Source organism: Bufo gargarizans, chromosome 1, assembly GCF_014858855.1.
Source record: "Bufo gargarizans isolate SCDJY-AF-19 chromosome 1, ASM1485885v1, whole genome shotgun sequence".
Taxonomy (NCBI): Eukaryota; Metazoa; Chordata; class Amphibia; order Anura; family Bufonidae; genus Bufo; species Bufo gargarizans.
The window spans coordinates 321,468,514-321,489,262 of NC_058080.1; the positions used below are offsets into that span (position 1 = coordinate 321,468,514).

At 44.2% G+C, this 20,749-nt stretch overlaps 1 protein-coding gene across 2 annotated transcripts in view; it reads left to right on the forward strand.

Moving 5' to 3' along the window:
• ARHGEF18 (Rho/Rac guanine nucleotide exchange factor 18) overlaps positions 1 to 20,749 on the forward strand; it is a 534,361-nt gene that overhangs the window by 341,384 nt on the left and 172,228 nt on the right. The window contains exons 7-9 of one of the 2 annotated variants that reach the window (XM_044305773.1): positions 17,377 to 17,421; positions 18,493 to 18,564; positions 19,505 to 19,610. In XM_044305773.1, coding sequence (XP_044161708.1) covers positions 17,377 to 17,421; positions 18,493 to 18,564; positions 19,505 to 19,610 — 223 coding nt within the window. The remainder of the gene's footprint in view (positions 1 to 17,376; positions 17,422 to 18,492; positions 18,565 to 19,504; positions 19,611 to 20,749) is intronic. The other variant, XM_044305780.1, reaches the window with a different exon arrangement.

Sequence of the window (20,749 nt, forward strand, 5' to 3'; positions counted from 1 at the left end):
TCTGTTGTTTCTGCTGTGTCACTGAGCTTACCTTACATTATAAATTAATCTTAAATGCATATTATCTTTTCTGTTTCTATGAACATAAAATATAACAGTTATATGACATCAAAACATGATGTCACAGTAAATAACTCTGCTTTTGTCTTTAACTCATAAACATAGGAACTGTATTTAGGCTATTGGCAGGTCTGGCTATATACACATATAAGGTATATTATCAATCTAGGACATGTCTTAGCTGGCCAGCTACACTCCCAACACAATTACCTATAATTACCTATGTTCTTAGTGGTAGGACTTGAACATGAATTTGTGGAATTTTCCATCAGGTTCTCAACTTCCAAGTGTCTTATCACTCTCAAGTAGAACAACTAACTTCTGTACAGGACGTTCCAACTTGAGTGGAGTAGTGAGACGTTTTCTTTATTTGTCAAGTTTTGACTCTCCTATTTGTAACCACACTCTTCTTACTAGTTTGTCTTCATCCTTTTGAACTTCTAGAACTTTGGCTAATTTCCATTGACTTTTAGGTAAATCTTCTTTCACTAACACTATGCCACCAACTTGGACATTTCTTCTGGGTGTTTGCCATTTACTGTACTTAAGATTGGCTAAGTACTCTTTCCTCCATCTATTCCAAAAATGTTCTGATAGATATTGAACTCTTTGCCATCTTCTTTTAGCATATAAATCCTCTTTGGTGAACTTGCCAGGCGGTGGCTGTTTGTAATCCAACTTAAGGTTAGGTAGATGGTTGGGAGTTAAAGGGTCCAAACTTGTTGGATCGTTGATGTTATTAACTGTAAGTGGACGACTGTTAACAATAGACATTCCTCATAGAATAGGGTCCTAAGTGAGGCATCATCTATTCTTCCAGCGTTATTTTTCAACACTGAACTTAACACAGTTCTGATTTGTCTTTTCCAAACTCCTCCTGTATGGCTTGCATGTGGAGCATTCATATGAAAATCACACTGTTTCTCTAACAAATACTCCGTTACTTTTTCTTTATTGATCTCTTTTAGAGCTTTCTTCAATTCATTCTTTGCTCCGACAAAATTAGATCCTTGGTCGATCTAAGCTCTCTGACGGTACCTCTAATGGCTATGAAACATCTTAAAGGGAACCTGTCACCGGGATTTTGTGTATAGAGCTGAGGACATGGGCAGCTAGATCGCCGCTAGCACATCCGCAGTACCCAGTCTCAGCTGGGTGTGGATTATCCTCCATTTCACAGTGAATATCTGTGGAGTCTCTGTGGTCTGGGATCTGCATGATGTGTGCCGTACTAAAGGGCTGAGAGCCGCATCGCTGGGAAGCAGGCGCTAAAGCCTGTTGGGGACTGCTACTGCCAAAACCGCTGACAAGGTGAATGCTTTTTGTTCTGTGGACTTGCCATGGTGTGAATTAAAACCATGACGACAGACTGTAATTTTTTGTTTATGTGGGAATAAACAGTGCACTTTTTAAGTCAAAGACTTTGTTTTTTCCTCTGTACTGCGTCCGCTAATCTGTTCACCATAGCGAATCCCCCAAGTGCCTTTCTGCAGACTACACATTTATTTATATACTTTGCTATAACTTTGCTTCCGCCCTCCAAGTCCGGACTTTTCGATGAGGCAAGAGACTTGGAGGGCGGGCAAAGGCAGAAGCTGGGGAGGAGTTAAGTAAAAAGAAGGCAGAGCAGCCTGGGCACCTACACACAGAACACCGTCCCTGGGCACTTGCATTTGCTCATTTGCATATGAATTAAACTTCGTTTTTCCTGCTGGTACAAGTCTAAAGACAAAGACAAAGGTACCGTTACAATCCTGTATAGGTGTGCTACAGAGCCATGTAAGCACTGTATATGGCCATATGGAGGTGACAGACTCCCTTTAACAATCCAGTAACCACCTTCTCTCAAACAGCTTTGGGTAAAGCTTCTTCCTTGATGCAAGGATATGTTGTGGTAGTGATCAATAATCAATCTTGTGAAGGTAGAGTTTTTGGGTAGAATTGCTGGATGCTTCACTCTGCTAGGTAACAATGCATTTTCCAGTCTCCCTCCCACCTTCAGTATACCATCCTGCAGAACAAGAATAAGCTTGTACAATGGGTGGCTGTTTGAAGCCTTTTAGGTTGTTGTCTAAGTCTCTTCAACTCTTCACTGTAGAATCTCTGTTGAATGAGTCTTAAAACTGTTTCTTCAGCTTTCATTCTTTCTTCTACATTCAACCATTCCTTCTTTCTGATTCCCTTTGCCAAACGTTGAATTCGAGCTACTACATTTATGACAGTATTCCATTTTGAACATCTGGCTAGTCTTTCAAGTATGTCATCTAGACACTTGGCAGCAGTGCTCAATGTTTGTGTAGCTTTTACTTCTGGATCACCCATAGACAATTCTGTGTAACCTTTACTGGGCATGATTTCCTTTTCTCAAAGGAACTCTGGACCAGTGAACTAGTTAGAATTTTTCAATTCTGTTACATTCAGGCCTCTTGAAGCAGGATCTGCTGGGTTATGCTTTGTGTCAATGTGATGCCAATGTTCCGGATTTGTTATTTTCCGAATTTTCTCAACTCTGTTGGTGACAAAGATATGGAATCTTTGAGCGTCGTTGTTTATGTATTCTAGGACAACTTGTGAGTCTGTCCAAAAATATTCTTCATCTATTTTTAATTCCAATTCTTCTGTCAGAAACTTGCTTACTGATGCTGAAACAGCTGCTGTCAGTTCAAGTCTTGGTATTGTCTGAATACTGGTAGGTGCAACTCTGGCCTTCCCCATAACCAGGGAACAGTGTATATGTTTTTCTCCTATTACTCTGATGTAGGAGCACTGACCATAACCATAACTACTGGCATCTAAAAAGTGATAAAGTTCTATTTTCTTGTACTTTCCGAAATCATGAGGTACAAAACATCTGGGTATTCAAACTTCTCTCAAGTTTTGCAAGTCTCTTCCTTGGCCTCAAATTTTCAGGTATGGGCTCATCCCATCCCAACTTCTGTCTGCATAATTCTTGCAGTATTTCTTTTGCCCTGAGGATTACTTGGCCCAAGAATACCAATGGACCAAATATAGAAAGCCATTGCGGAAAGAATGGCTCGTCTAGTTGCAACTTTCTCTTCAATAGATACTTCAAAGAAGATCTTGTCGTTCTCAACATTCTATCCCAACCCAAGTATGTTCTGAACTGGAAGATGATCATAATTGAGATCTACATTCTTCAATGTTGCTGCATGTTCAGAGTCACTGATGGATTTCAGTACCTCTCTGTTTGAGATGAATTTGTGAAGGCGCAGGTTTCCTCTTGCGCATAATTCTTTGCTTTCTTTCTCTAGTTTGATTGCAGATTCTGTAGACTAGACTTATGAGACCATCATCTACATAAAAGATTTTCTTCAGAAAATTTGCTGCTGATGGGCAATACTTTTCATTCTGATTAGCCAGGTACTTCATACCATAATTGGCGCAACCTGGAGATGATGCTGCTCCAAACAAGTGTACTTTCACTCTGTATTCTGCTGGCTCTGTATCTGTATCTCCATCCTCTCACCATAGAAACCTCAGGAAGTCTCTATCTTTGTTCTTCACATAAAACTGGTGGAACATATTTTCAACGTCACACATGACCGCTACGGGTTACTTTCTGAATCTACAGAGTACTCCAGGCAGAGTGTTTGTAAGATCTGGTCCTTTTAGTAGATGATCGTTCAATACAACACCATTGTACTTTTCTGAGCAATCAAATACTACTCTAATCTTATCTGGTTTCTTTGAGTGGTAAACACCTTGATGTGGGATGTACTACACCTCTCCTTCTTTAGGTTGGTTATTAACTTTCTCTGCATGTCCTTCTTCGAGGATGCCTTCCATTAATTAATTTCAAATAATCCTGTTTGAATTTGGGATCGCTTCCCATCTTTTTCTTCAAACATTTCAATCTTGCTAGGGCAAGATTTATGTTATTTGGCAGACTAGATCGTTCTCTAAAAGGTAAGGGCATTTCAAGATGACCTTGTTGATTCTGCTGAATATTTTCTTCTAGAGTGTGTACGAACTTTATGTCTTCTTGGGATAAACTCTTTTCTTTAGAACTTATATCTGCAAAGTCGGATTCAGGGATCTTGATTACTTTTGCTGGACTTACAGTTGGTAACTCTTGGACAGATATCCGATGACACAATCCTGTCACCTGTCTTGAGTTTGCGATCTGCTGTTTTCCTCCAACAACACCCCATCCTAGATCAGTTTGAACAGCATAGGGTTCACCCTTTTGTGGTACTAAGGGTTCGGGCAATCGTAGCCTATCAACAGTCCAACAGTCCAACATCAAACTCCTTCAGCGGGGACATTTCATGAGACATGACAGATAGGTTCTCCCATTCATTGGCTGTTTCACAGGTAGGCATGCGATCTCAATCTAGAGGTATATCGTATTTTGTATAAGCTGGAGGTAGCTCTAATGTGCAGTTTGAATGAAGTCCTCTAACTCTCAGTCCTTTGACCCTTTGACTGTTCACTAATGTGTCTCTCCCCCTCATTGTGGTGAGTTTGAGCTTCACTGCTTCTGTAGCCACTTGTAATTTCTTGCTGATTTCTTGATCAATGAAGGTGACATCTCTCTGGGCATCCAGTAGCGCATAGGCGTATACCTTCTTATTCCTCCTTTTAGGTTTTGAAATGAACACTGGTACAACCATTGATGTGCCATTGCTTTCTCCTTCCCTCACTCTGCAAGAGAATACTGATACTTTCTTTCCTTCCTCGGTATCTTTAGGTATTGAGGATTTAACTTTCTTTGAACGTTCTTCATGTAGTAGTGTAGGATGGCGTCCTTTGCAAACGGTGTATGTGGCCTTTTTCTTACACTCCTTAATAACATGGCCTTTTCTTAGACATTCGAAACACAGTTGGCTATCCAGCACAAATGTTTTCTTTTCTTCTGGGGACTTCGCCTTCAATTGTTGCCACTTTTGTATGGAGTGGTTCTCTCCACAGAACATACACTTGAAGGTAGTCTGAAGATTTGTTGGTTCTGTCTCTCTATTGATCCCATTAGTGACTTTGAACTTGCTCTCGTAGTAATCTAGACCTTTAGCTGCTGTGTTGGTTGCAAAGCGAGTTGCTCTTGCACGTCTTATCTCTCTTGCAGGCCTTTCTTCTAAGGATTTTAAGACGTAAGATGATGTTACTGGATTACATGCTATCCATGCTTCCTCATTGACGAACTCAGAGAACTATTTAAAACTTAGGATCTAACTGTTTAGTCACATAGTGATTCCATCTAGAAGCTACTTCTTCAGGTAGCTTGGCTAGCATCCTGTGGTTTTCTAGATAGTCGTTCAGTACGTCTAGACCTTGAACATGTGGGATGGCATTGCTGCATGCTTGCATGAAGTTACCATACTTTTGGAGTCTGAAGTGTTCTTTAGGACCTATTTGTAATGACCGGCAACACGCACAGGGAGGAAAACAGGAAAAGCCCTGCCCAAGGGAGAGGGAAAGGTGGTGACCCCTAACTCACCTTGCAGCTGGCACCTGACTGCCCTGACGTCCCTAGACGGGTTCCTCACCCGTGCGGCGATCACGTGCCTAAACCCTGGCTTTCCCTGAAATGAGCCCTAGATAATGAACGGGCCGGTGGGATCGCTAGTCCTCACCACTGCACTAAGAGGGAAACACCAGGGAGAGGACAGACAAACACAGACAAACACAAACACCCAGGTGGACGGCAACAATTGTTCACAAAGGTCCAACAGGGATCCGGAGGGTAGCGTTCTAAGGCAACACTCAGAGAACGCAGCAACACAGCTCCAGTGGGTCAGAATAGATGTCCAGGCAGGAAGCTCTATATCTGGCAACCAGAGAAGTGTGAGAGGGGAATATAAGGAGGATTGGGAGTGCTGGACAAGGAACAGCTGAGAGAAGGAGCTACGGATCCCTGAGTGAGCCAAAAGGGTTTGTAAAGCAAACCCAGAAAGCTACAATAAGGAAACTTCCCTATCTGACATAGAGCGTGCAGCCAACCGCTGCGACCTCCTGACCCCGGGTACAACGGAGTCAGGCGTGGCTCTTGACACCCTCGTGACACTATTTTAGGCCAGTTATTCAGTTTCTCTCTAAAGACTCTTTGTACCAAGAAAGGATGACCATATCTTGCATTCAATTTTTCCCAAGCTTGTTTGTAGGCTTCTTCGTCTTTTCTATAGAAGTTACCTTCAAGAACTTCCTTGGCTTCTCCATCAACATATCTCTGAAGGTAGAATAACTTGTCAACTGGACTGAAGCAATGATGCTCAATGATCATTTCAAAACTTGCCTTCCACTCTATGAACTTCAGTACGTCCCCTGAAAATACAGTAGGTTCCGGAACGGGAAGTCTAGCTAGGATTGTTCTCTGTGGTCTTGCTTGGACAATGGTTGTAACATTCTCCTGAGCATTGCTGTGGCATCTAGGAATAGAATCATCCGGTTCTATTTTCTCACTTAGTTCTGAATTAGGTGAGTCCTTTTTTCTATCTTTTCCAGTAGAGATAGAGGGTAAATTCACACACCTTTTTCCTAACACTGGACTAGGCCTCTCTTTGTTTTTATGAACAGGGATTGAAGGATAATAACTTATTTCTTTACTACATGCTGGGGATTTCCTTCAATTCTCCTGGGCATATGAAGGAAAGTACGAGTCTTTTTCTTCACTTAGTACAGATTTGAACCTATGACTACTCTGACTCATATCCTCCTCGTGTACTCTGAGTCTGGCTTCTATGATCTTAACTTCTTTCTGCCTTTCCAGACTTTTCAAATCAGCTTTCATTTGATAGCGCTGTGCCTCTATTTCAGCTTCCATTTGATGGCGCTGTGCCTCCATTTCAGCTTCCATCTGCTGGCGTTGTGCATCCATTTCAGCTTCCATCTGATGGCGTTGTGCATCCTTTTCAGCTTGCTTTCCAGCCATCTGTTGACGCTGCGCCTCAATGGCAGCTTCCATCTCAATTTCTGCTTTCTTGACAGCAAGTTGTTCAGCTAATTCCTTTCTTTTGGCTGAAGTATTTGAGAACTCTGAAATGTGGGTAGCACTTCTGCTAGCAAAGGCTGCCACACTTAAAATTGTGGTCCCCCCTAAGGACCTAGCATAGTCTCTCATAAAAAGCTCATTCATTCTACTTCTTGCTTTAACTTCATCATATTTTGCTGCAGATGATAGCTCTCTCATGAGCTTTACTAAATCTTTAGTGACCGCAGTACATGTGTCCATGTTCCTTACAATATCCTGGGAAGGTGTTGTAAGTGACCTCAGGTTGACATATGCTGCCATAAGCTCTGATTCAGATTCTTCTACCATCTCCCAGGGATAATAGTAAGTGCAGGGATAATAGTAAGTGCAGTGAGATCCCTGGGCACCGCTGTATATATCATGATACTTAGTTCGCAATGTTTGGACCTATGAAAGGTCCTCTTTAAATGCAATACTGACAATCCGTACAAACTGGCCTTTAAAGTCTTTATCTGAACACAAAATGAACACAAAAAATGTCTCTTTATGCCAAAGCCTATATGCAATGATAAAGGAAAGCTCTGATCTTATTCTGAAGAGCAGGATACTGCGATCTGAAGGTTGCTGGAACAAATATCTGTCTTAAAGGAGACTTGTCTTTTCTTGATGTGATGTGCGCTGACTTGCGATGCTCTGTGCAGACTTGCGATGCTCTGCGCTGAGTTGTGATGCTCTGTGCAGACTTGCGATGCTTTGTGATGACTTGCGATAATCTGTGATGACTTGCAATGCGCTGGCTTGGATACGCTGCTGCAGTCTTTGGGCCTAGTGGCAGGAACCTAGCTGGCTGCAGTACGTGGTTTCTCTGTGGTGCAGGCATTCTAGCTCTGGACTTTGGCCTCCCACCATGCGTCTCTTTCTCTCTCTAGGGATCGCAGGAGGGTTGGCACTCTTTCTCTGACTATTTTGCCTTTGCCGGTCTGCCACTTTAAGAGTCGGCTGCAGATGGACTAATGTACATGTTCTATGGTCTTTATGGTAGCTCCGCTGAGATGTCTTTGTATTCTAACTCAGGGAACAGTTGCTGTGCGGCAGTATATGCTGGCTCTCTGCTGGTCTAATGCGCTCTTTACTGTGCAAGTTGAAGAGCACTATCACTTCACCCTCTGAGGGCAATAGTTCCACTGTGGCAGGCGCAGCACTATCAAGTGCCTTTTGCGCTGTGGCATTAGAATTTTGATATCTCGGACTTTTAGTCTAACCAGACTGTCTGTTACTCTGTAATTCCTCTAGCGCAGTTCTATGGAAACAGTAGGTTTAAAGAGCACCCCAAATGCTTGAAAATAACTTCTTTATTAACTTTTCTTCGCAGCAGATAGTCCATGTACAAAACACGTGTTGAAAAAATATCACAAAATGGCGGTATGCAGTTAGCAGTAACTATTTGCAGATTGGTTGAGTGTGATCTGGTATAGTTGTATGCAATTTGGATTGCAATATGTTTTTATGGTATTTGTAGTAGTTCACGGTTTGCAACTGTAGCTTGCAATTTGTATTTGTAGTTTGCAATTAGTGGAACTGTAAGTAAACACACATATAACTGGTTCACTATACAGTTCCACTCACAATACTAACAACAGGAACATTATATAGGTTAAATACCTATTTTGGCCTCTCCTGCTTCCATAAAAACACAGCTCTCAGTGAAGTGAATGTCTCTTCAACTCCTGTCTCTAGTGAATAATGATTCTAGCAGTTCCTGCTAGGGGAATTCCCAAAAAGAATGTGTGTGAGGCTGACTGTGATTGGTGAAAACTTTTGCTGTGTGAGAAGCTGGCTGTGATTGGTCTAGACTTCAGCAACAACAGATTAACACTATGCTTTCTGTTGTTTCTGCTGTGTCACTGAGCTTACATTACTATAAATTAATCTTAAAGGCATATTATCTTTTCTGCTTCGGTGAACACAAAATATAACAGTTACATGACATCCAAAACATGATGTCACAGTAAATAACTCTGCTTTTGTCTTTAACACATAAACATAGGTACTGTATTTAGGTTATTGGCAGGTCTGGCTATATACAAATATAAGCTATATTAGCAACCTAAGACAGGTTTTAGCTGGCCAGCTACATACCCCTCCTGATTATCGAGGTCCCGTTTGAGCGAATCGCTATGGATCTCGTAGGTCTGGTACTTAAGTCTTGTACTCGACTGTGCCACTCGGTACCCGGCACACATCAGCCAAACTCTGCCTTAGGAGGTTCTGACTGACCAAGGGACCCCGTTTATGTCCAGGGTCATGAGGGAACTCTGTAAGTTGCTCCACATAAAACAGCTATTGACATCCGTGTATCATCCGCAAACGGATGGCCTGGTAGAGAGGTTTAATCAAACATTAAAAAATATGCTAAAAAGAGTGGTCTCTAAGGATGGGAGGGACTGGGACCTTCTTCTGCCCTATCTCATGTTCATAATGCGAGTGGTGCCCGAGGCATCTACTGGGTTCTCGCCCTTTGAACTGCTATACGGCAGACACCCTCACGGTCTGTTGGACATGGTCAAATAGGTGTGGGGACAACAACCCACATCGCACAGAAGTGTTGTTGAGTATGTCACCCAGATGCAAGGATGGATGGAAAAAGTTTTACCTCTGGTTAGGGAGCATATGGAGGCAGCGCAGCGAGCCCAGAGTAGGATCTATAATTGGCAGGCTCGGGTCCGGACCTTTAACCCGGGTAACGGGTATTGGTTCTCCTGCCAACTGTAGACAGTAAGTTGCTAGGTGGCTGGGGCCCTACAAGGTGTTTGAAAAAATGGGAGAGGTAGATTACAAGGTACACCAGCCAGGGAGGCAAAAGCCAGAGTAGGTGTTCCATGTGAATCTGCTCTAACCTTGGAAAGATAGGAAAACCTGTACGGAAGACAGCCAATGACCAGGGTTCCTAGGAGACGCGGTTTCAGCCCCTCTGTCTGAAGCAAGGGAAGCGGCTGCCACAGTGAAAATTGCTGACAGCCTCTCCTCTAAACAGGCTCAGGAAGCCAGGGAGTTCATTAGTCGGAACACAGATGTGTTCTCGGACCTTTCTGGACGCACTTCCATAGTCTGACATGACATTATCACTGAGCCTCAGGCAAAAGTCCGGTTAAAACCATACCAGGTACCCGAAGCTCGGCGACAAGCTATCGCAGAGGAAGTGCAGCTAATGCTCAAGCTAGGTGTCATCGAGGAGTTAAAAAGTGAATGGGCCAGTCCAGTAGTCCTAATCCCCAAGCCGGACAGGACATTGCGGTTCTGTAATGATTTACGCAAACTGAATGAAGTGTCCAAGTTTGATGCATATCCTATGCCCCGAGTGGATGAGCTTGTTGAGAAGTTGGGCCAAGCCCAGTATTTTTCTGTCTTGGACCTCACTAAAGGGTACTGGCAGGTACCTGTTAAGGGAAATATTAATTATTGAAATTTAGGATAATCCCAATAATTAATATTCATAAATTGGCGTGAGTTGTCTACATATTTGTTATCTACAAGCCTGTGCTAACAAATCGGACCACAGCATTTCTGCTGACTTGTGTGTGTTGGGGAGGATGGGCTTAAATGTGCAGTGTTTAGCTAGGGGGTGTAGTGTGGATAAGTCCATAACTTACGTTTTGATGAGAGGCCATCTTCCTTGGTGCTGTCCTTTGTTGTCCTTGGTTGCTGCGTGGAGGAGGTCCTTTAATATCCGCAACGCCTTCTCCCTTTCAGCCGGACTTCTCTGTTCAGCTCCAACGGTGATGGTCCTCTCATCAGTGACATATGCGACGACTTCTCTCCAGTGTTTAGTGGGTGTGCAAGGCAATCAGAAAATCGTTACTACACAAAAATCAGAAAAGATTTTAGATTCTCTGCTGTAGAGATTGCTCTGTGCTTGGTTCTGATTAAACAAAACGCTTTACCTGTCCAAACTATCAGGCTATATACACTCAGAATCCACTAACCTCATCCCTCAAGCCTGACTAGTTCACAGCGTAAGCAATTTTTTTCACCAAAATCAAACACAGAAAACAAATTCCTAGCAGTGGGCCTGGCTCGCCATTGTTAAGGCAAATATTAATTATTGAAATTTAGGATAATACCAATAATTTATATTCATAAATAGCCGTGAGTTGTCTAGTGATGACTCTAGTGATTATTAGATACAATACAAACCTAAGTACACTACATAATGCACAATTCCCATTCCACCCCACACTATCTATACATTACACTCAATAACACATATAAATACCAGCAACCCACCCGCCTGGCTACTCACTGTCCCTACGGGGTACAAGGGGTAAAACACAAATGGTGGCACTGCAAGGGTTAATACTTGTAGGCTAGGGACAGCAAGGGTTAACCCAAGATTGGTGGGTTAACACAGGGTTCTGGGCAGGACAGCCAACTGCAGCAGGGAATCGGGCAGCGAAGGGGTTAACACAGGGACTGCTGCAGAGGTCTGCCAGGGTACAGGAGCTCAGCAGGGGTTAATGCTGAGGCAGGGCAGCATATCAGGGGTTAATGCTACAGCAGTGGTTAATGGAGGACTGGTGGCAGTGGGAATGCAGGGCAATGCAGGGGTTAATGGAGGCAGGGGCTGGTGGCAGTGGGAATGCAGGGCACAGGGAAGTGCAGGGGTAATGAAGGCAGGGACTGGTGGAAGTGGGAATACAGGGCACAGGGCAATGCAGGGGTTATACTCAGCCAAAAATGCTCTGTAGGGCTGAACTTCCTCCTGCTTGTCCCTCTGGCTGCTCAGGGCTCAACTCCTCTGGTCTGGGAGCCTGAGCCCTGGCTGCACTCTCGTTCTTCAAAGCGCAGAGCAGCTCATTGCTGCCTGCGCCCTCTTCCTTGCTGGAGGTACCGGGGTTCTATGGTGGAAGGTAGGGGTTCTGTGTTTGAGCGCCAGATGCGCTCTCTTTCGGGGGGGGGGGGGGGTGCTGGGGGTCCTCTATCTCCTAGCGCAGCGCAGCCCGGCACATGGCTGCCTGCGCTCTCTTCTATGGGGGGGGGGGGGGAATATATATTCATAGATGCTTGGGGCACATACATAAATATATATATATATATATATACATATAGACAAAACTGGGGGTCTGAATGGGCAGCAAAAAGTCCACCTACACATATATATTGTATACATAGAGATATATGCTGACAAGGGTGCACACATACATCTCTATGCATACACATACTTGGGCCCATACTGACCACACAGGGCCAATATATACATATATTTTAAAAGGCATATATTATCAGATTAATCCTTCCCTCTACAGTACCCTTGACGGAGGCTGCCAAGGAAAAAAGGCTTTTATCACGCCAGGGTTGCTGTATTAGTACAAGGTATTACCCTTTGGTCCACTTGGCGCTCCCGCCACGTTTCAAAGGCTAATGGACATTGTACTCCATTTACATCATCGGTACGCTTCGGCGTACCTGGACGATATCGTTATCCACAGCACCGACTGGAAAAGTCACCTACCTAAAGTTCAGGCTGTAGTGGATTTCCTTAGGAAGGCTGGCTTAACTGCTAACCCCCAAAAAGTGCGTAATAGGGTTAGAAGAGACCATGTACCTGGGGTATGTAATTGGGTGCTGAATTATCAAACCTCAGGTGAACAAAATTTAGGCAACTTGGCCCCGACCTGTCACTATTCGGCAAGTAAAGTCATTCCTGGGTATGATGGGGTACTATATGAGGTTTGTCCCCAATTTTGCTACAGTCGCTGCACCATTGATGGGCCTTTTGAAGGGACGCAAGTCAGTGAATTTTCAGTGGAATCAGGGCCGGCGTTTCCATTAAGGCAAGGGGGGCAATTGCCCCCAGGCCCCCAAGTCCTTAGGGGCCCCCGCCGGCCCGCAACTAAATATATTTTCGTGGGCCCCGTGGCGGCAAGTGGGGGCAGCGGCGGCAGGACAGCCACACAGGGAGATAAGCGCTTCCATTGTGGAAGCACCCATCTCCATAGTCATCTGTATCGCCGTCCTCAGAACAGCGATACAAATGGCTGTGCTGTGGGGCAGGAGAGGGAGAGGTGTGTCCCTTCCCTGTTCCTCTGATAGGCTGCTGGCACTAGGCCGGCAGCCTATCAGAGGCCGGTGCAGGTGTGAGATGTACAGCGCGGGACACAGGCCGGAAGAGGCCTGCATCGCATCGCTGACATGGAGGTAAGTATAAGTGTTTTTTTTATAGGTGTACAATACTGGCAGCTACTGATATGAGGGGCGCTCTGACTACTGGCACATGATAGGGGGGGGGCTCTGGCTACTGGCAAATGATATGAGGGGGGCTCTGGCTACTGGCTCATGATATGGAGGGCTCTGGCTACTGGGACATGATATGGGGGGCTCTGGCTACTGGCACTTGATATGGGGGGGCTCTGGCTACTGGCACATGATACGGGGGTGGTTCTGGCTACTGGCACATGATATGGGGGGGGCTCTGGCTACTGGCATATGATATGGGGGGGCTCTGGCTACTGGCACATGATATGGAGGGCTTTGGCTACTGGGCACATGATGGGGAGGGTCTGGCTACTGGGACATGATGGGGACCTCTGGCTACTGGCACATGGGGCTCTGGCTACTGGCACATGATATGGGGGGGGCTCTGGCTACTGGCACATGATGGTAGGGCTCTGGCTACTGGTACATGATGGGGGGGCCTCTGACTACTGGCACATGATATGGGGGGCTCTGGCTACTGGCACATAATATGGGGGGCTGTGGCTACTGGCACATGATGGGGGGCCTCTGGCTACTGGCACTTGATGGTAGGGCTCTGACTACTGGCACATGGGGCTCTGGCTACTGGCACATGATATGGGGGGCTATGGCTACTGGCACATGATAGGGGGCTCTGGCTACTGGCACATGATGGGGGCGCTCTTGTTACTGGCACAAGATGGTGGGGGCTCTGGCTACTGGTACATGATTGGGGGGCATCTATGGGGGCACATTTTACTGGCACATTATTGGGTGGCACTATGGGGGCATCTACTTAGGTCACAAAGAACAGGTATTTTATATGGGAGGCTCTGTACAGTAGCATTTTATACTGTGACACATTATGGTGGGTACTATGGGGAAGGGGGAGAGGAGTACTATGACTAGGGTAATCTACGGGGGGCACTAAGAAGGGGTATTTTATACTTACAAATTATGGGGGACACTGAGGGCATCTACTATGGCACTATATATGGGGCATTTTATACTGGTACATTATGGGGGGCACTAGGAGCTAGAGGGAGAGGAGCACTATAGGGGTATTTTATACTGGCACATTATGAGGGCACAATTTGGAAGTCTGGGGGCATTATAAGGGGGTATTTTTTGCACTGTCACATTATAAGGAGAATTATTTATACTGGAGGGGACATTATGGTGGGCTTTATTACTCCCCTATGGTTTGAGCCCCCTAGTAGCAGCACCAGCCTCTCCCTGCTCTGCTATCCCTCTGCCCCTTCTCCAAATCCTTATTATGAAATCTTTCTCATTAGGATAAACACAACATCAGCTCCGCCAAGCCCCCGGCCAAAGTGTTTAAGTGGTGTCCGAGATCCCCAAGGGCCAAGCCAAGTAACTGTAAGTTTTCATGTGAAATTGTGAAATATGTTTGTTATACACATATAGCATACATTGTGCCACACAATATACAGTTTTTTCTGTATGAACGTCCACAAATTAAATCTCCAGAGTCAATACAGGACGTTAAAGTCCCCAGGGCCCCATTTCACCTAGAACCGGCCCTGAATGGAATGAGCAGGCGGAAAAAGTTTTCTCCGCTTTGAAGTCTGCCGTGTGTGCGTCCCTGTTGTTGGTGACACCGGACTTCAAGAGGGAGTTTGTGGTACAGACTCAGAACATTAATGGGGAGGAACATCCTGTTGTTTTCCTGAGCCGAAAGCTTACCCCAGCCGAGACTAGGTACAGTATAGTGGAGAGAGAGTGCCTGGCCATCAAATGGGCACTCGAGTCTCTCCGCTATTATCTGTTGGGGAGAAAATTCTGTTTGGTGCCCGACCACTCCTCTCTCAGTGGATGAGCCAGGCCGAAGAGAGGAGTGCTCAGGTCACCAGGTGGCTCTTGTCATTACAAAACTTAAAATTTTCAGTGGAGCCTGCTGTGGACAGCTGGGGGAAAACTGCTAAACAGGTGAAGATTTTGTTCTATGGACATTGCACGGTGTGAACAAACACCAAGACTGTGAACGGTCATTTTGTGTTTCCTTATGTGTGAATAAACACCGAACTGTTTAAGTTAAAGACTTTGTGATTGCCTCTATACTGTGTCCGCTAGCCTGTCTACCAGAGAAAAACCCCACACCACACCACAATGATTCTTTGCACAGCAGAGTTGGCCACGAGTTGATCGTCGTGTTTTATCAGAAAAATTATTCTTTTATCTAATTATTCTTTTAGCAAAAACAATAGTTTTGTAGCGAGAAAAAATCTTTTAGTGAATAAATTAGTCTTATACCAAATAAATTTGTTGTTTACCTAATAAATTAGTCTGCTCCAGTATTACAATCCCTGATCCCCCAATCCCTATGACGAACAGTATTAAGCGGGTAACCCGCACCTGTTGGCAAAGGGTAGACACATGGCGATCCCTTCAGTGCAGAGCCTGTGCAGCCCTGGACATGTAAGGGCATCACAGAACAGTTAGTGCTGAACGCCACTTGGCCCTCTAGGAAGTTGGACGGGTCAAACATGGCAGCTGGATTATTGTCATACAGGACGAGTGTCGTGGTTATTGGAATCAACCACACAAATCACTCCACCAACTGGACCCAAATTCATTGTAGCTAATATGTCAGTGTTTGGTCAATGTTTTGCATCAGTATTTGATCAGAATTAATAAGCCAAAAGCAGGAGTCGGTCCAAAACACAGATATAATGAAAATAATTCCATTACATTTTATCTCTGTTTTTGACCCACTCCTGTTTTTGGCTTACAATTACTGATCAAATACTGATGTACAATACAGGCAAAATAATGACTTATCAGAAGAACAGAAACAGAAACAGTGATGTTAATACAACCTTGGGTCCACTACTGCCTCTGCTGCTGCCACAGTCCCCACTCTGTAATGGGGCCACTACATGAATCTTGGGGCACTGTACGGCTAAGTCCACGGTGATAAATTAGACCTGACGCTTTTATTGACCTGTAATACTGGTGGGTGCGCTAGAATGTAATGCACCACAGTCGGTTCCCTGACTGTTCACAACTGTATCTGCATCCTTAGGTTGGCAATTTTGCAGAACGGGTGTGGACCCATTCATTTCAATGGGGCCACAAAAGATGCGGACAGCACATGGTGCACTTCCGTTCTGCTGCCCCGCAAAAAAGATAGAGCATGTCCTATTCTTGTCCGCAGTCACGGACTTTCTATCGAAGTGCCGACCATGTGAGGTCCGCAAAATGCGGAGAGCACATGGCCGGTGTCCGTGTTTTTCGGATTCGCAATTTGCGGACCGCAAAACTCATGCGGACGTGTGAATGGACCCTAAGTTGTGTCAGGTAAGCTCATGAATAAGCTGAATACTTCTCTGTCATATCCTACAGGAATTATTCAGTAAGTGCTGCACAACCTTTGAACATTAGCAGTTAAGCAACAGTGTTTTAAAGGCTTTTTTTAATGCTCTTTTTATAGTGTCATCTCATACATCTGCTTCTCATTGCGTTCAAGTTCTACTTAGAAGCCTATGGAGAAAAATGCCAGAAAAAAAAATGCAAAACCTAGAGCATTCTGTTTTAATAACCCCAACAGCGCTACAAAAAGTGCCCAAAACTAATGCACCTTGCATGTAGCGTTTATAATAAATTACTATACACTTAACATCTGTCCTCAGCATTGTTGAAAAAAAAATGCCCAGAAAACCCAGCAAAAACATAGGCAAACTGTAAAACCAATCTCAATACCGGAAAAAAAAACGCTTCCGTTTTGTTCCCATTCATTGTCAATGGGGACAAAACATAACTGAACAGAACGGAATGCTCCAAAAAGTTTCCATGTCAGAGAGCAAACCGCAGCAAGCTGCGGTTTTCTTTCCATCATGGGATGCAGAGCAAAACGGATCCGGCATGACCCACAATGTAACTCAATGGGGAAGGATCAGTTTTCTCCGACACAATAGAAAAAGGATCACTCCCCCATTGACTTACAATGGAGTTCATGACAGATCCGTCATTGGTATGTTAGAGATAATACAACCGCATCCGTTCATATTATCAGTAATGGAATTGTTTTTGCTGAGCCCTGCCAGATCCAGCAAAAACGCTAGTGTGAAAGTAGCCTAAACTATATTGTTAAATTATAAGAAAATGCTGTTTTGAACACAATTTCTTCTTTGCAGACTATTTGTGCAACAAGTACTCCAAGAACTGAAGCAGTATCATGGGTAAGTGTACACACATCTAACATAATAATATTATGATCCCAATTCCCTGCAGCTGCTCTCTTGGTGCTGTCAGCACAATACAGCAAACTGTATTCTGTGAATGGAGAGTGAAGCTGTTGTACCATGACAGTCCTTTCCATTCTAAAAATACAGGGCGCCAAAGACAGTGATGGAGAAATTCAACTTTATTGCGCCTGCCTCTAAACATTGGGGGTCATTTACTAAGACTGGATTTTTAAACCGAACTTAGATCCCCCCCTTATGCTGCTGTAAGATTTTACTAATTTAGGACGAGGTCATAATTTAGGTTAATCTACAGCAGTCCGCGCACCTGGTGTAAAAACTACTCCAGTCCCCGGCTGCAGTTTTTTGCCAACTTATATGCATTATGTTAGTAAATTTTCTGGGACTGCCGTCCTGATCCTAGCACAGCACCCGCTACGCCCCCATCCCACCCAACTGCCACACACGGTGCAAAACCAGCAGGAAATTATTGTCGCATAGCTAGTCAAAAAAGGGACTTGAGATTATTTTTATGACTAAAATTGTCACAAGCCCCTTAATAAATGACCTCCATTGTTTCCTAGCAGTCGGTCTTCTTGGTGCTGTCTTAGACCTTATGCATGACAGTCTATTTGACGTATGCATGGTTTTCAGAAGATGTATCCAGAAAAACAAAAACAGCATGCACTAGGAACATTATATGGCACCGGGTATTGACCTTGTTACTAATTTCTGTAAGGCTGCATTCACATCTCTGCCAGAACAGCCTGATGGCATGGCCACTTTCAACAGATCATCACAGGATCCCTATTAACAATAATGGAATCTGGGGGTGATCCGGATGCTTTCTGCAAAAAAATGCCATGTTTCTGCAGAACAAATACTGCTGCATGCAGCAGTTTTTGTCTGGCCGACAGCCGGCATTTATGCTAGATCAAGCTTCCGGATCATCTCTAATGGAAATGTGAACGCAGTCTTAGTAATATGCATATTGGAAATTTTTACCGTTTTAATTTATGAAATTTTTACCGTTTTAATTTATGTGACTTTAATACTTTACCTATTTAGGACCAATAATAAGCAAGAAGCAAGCAGTGAGCCAAAGCAAAATTTGACCTGGTTCGAGTTCCTGTCAAACGAGTGGGTAATTTAATTTGGGGAAATCTAAGACTTTCATAATAAGCTATTACCTGTACTAGTATACCCGGAGGTACACAGGCTAATATATTAAGGAATTGTACCAGTAGCAGTTCCCTGATATATTCTCACTAACAGAATGGCTCCTGCTGCTTGCTATTGGATAGAAGTATAGGTTTCTTTTGGATCTTATCAAGAAACTTAGGCCTTATGCACACAACTGTTGTTGTTATTGCGATCCTGCCTATTTTTGTCCACAAAATACACAAGAATAGGACATGTTCTCTTTTTTTGAGGAACAGACATATAGAACTGACTGGCCCCATTGACACAACCGTATTTTAATTCTTTTCAATGGATCTGCAAAAAAAATGTGCTGTTCACATCCGTATGTCTGTTCCATGGCACTGCAAAAAAATAAAAAATAGAACATGTCCTATTCTAATCTGCTTTAGGGACAAAGATAGGACAGTTCTACAGAGGGCAGGACGCTCCGTTCCGCAAAATGTGGAACGCACATGGCAGGTATCCACGATTAGCATATTGCAAAAACACCAACCGTCGTGTGCATGAGTCCTCAATCTGTTGTGAAAGAGTCTGTAGACTGTTGATAGTTCACATGGAAAATGTGGTGGTGCTGCTGCCGTGCATCATTCCTGCTTGCAGTGAGAATATATTAGGAAACTGCATGTAATGCAATGCCCTGATATATTAGCCTGTGTATCCCTAAACCCGAGCTCCATTTTTCTGGCTCAGCCATACCTCTTTTTATGTACTTTACTTTAGTGCATTTTGTTTTTATCAAAGTAGCTGAGACCTAAAAAAGATGTAAACATAACAAAACCTAACCCATAGAAAATGTGAATACTTCCATAGATGTTTCTAAGATCGACTTGACGTTGCACATAACTTACATGTTTCCTTACTTTTCGCCTATATAAAGGACAGAGGATACAGGGAAACCTGAGAAAGTGGAAAGAGGGACAAAAGTAAAAAGAAGGCTTAGCTCCCTGAAGAACAGAGTTACTGGATCCTGGCAGAAGGATAAGGTACCAAAATTGGTATACGTCAGTCAAATAATAACTGGGCTCTAGGGGCATAACTAAAAATGACTGTGCCCATAGCAAGTTTTTGATCAACCAACACCCACCCCACCCCAACTACTTCCCCACAATCCCTTCCTCCAGTGAAATACCAACTCCTGCAGCTAGGCAAACTTACCAAATGCATTCATATTTACATGGATGAAGGGGATGCAGAACTCACAGGAGCGCCATATTCCCTTTAGTGTGATGATCAGCGAGGCAGAAAGGTACGATCTGTTAACTGTTTATATTACCTACAGGGATTTGATAACAGTTTAATATTTGTAAAGTAGGTGACAGACTTCCTTTAAACCCCTGTTAAGCTCTCTCTTTCTGTTATCTGGACAGCGCTATGTTTTCTATGAACAACTCTGATTACACTGTCACTGTCCAAAAATATTATACTCTGTTCAATACACCAGTCTTATTTTCAGGATAGGGTGACCACTGTCACACTCAAACAGGGATAGTGCAGCCCTAAACTTCCCGGACTCACTGTTCTTATCTACTTGCATGGTCAACCTAGGCAATGACCCCACTGGGCGGCAGTCCCTATGCTGAAATACGTGTGAGGGTGACACACAAACAGGGAACAACAAACAGACAAACACAGAGTAGTCTTAAGGTAAGCGGTCAAATGTCAGACAATGAAGTACAAAAAAGCCAAAGGCAAACAAGAAAACCATTATGCCAGAAAGTTAAAAAAACAGCAGATCAATACAATACCAAATCGCCAGAAGCCAAAAATATTGTCACAATACCAGTCCAGAAAATCCAAGCCAGCGGAGTCTTTAATAACAGTGAGGAAACAGAAGGGGGAGTCAGAGGACAAGAAAATCACCGGCCCTTACACATGCAAGTCCTGACTTTTTATACTAAACAGGGAACAGCTCATGCCGGCGTCCCTGCATGCCAGGTAGAGCTGCTAGCTGAGCGTCATTGGCCTGGGGCTCCGACTTCAGCGTGGGGCACCTAGCTGTTTTGTTTTCACCGGCAACTGGACGCCGCTGCTGCGCAGAGGCCGCTGCCGCACAGATGCAGTGGCTTTGGAAACCGTAACAGTACTCCCCACCAGACCCTCAATAGGAGCAGGTTTGTGAGGG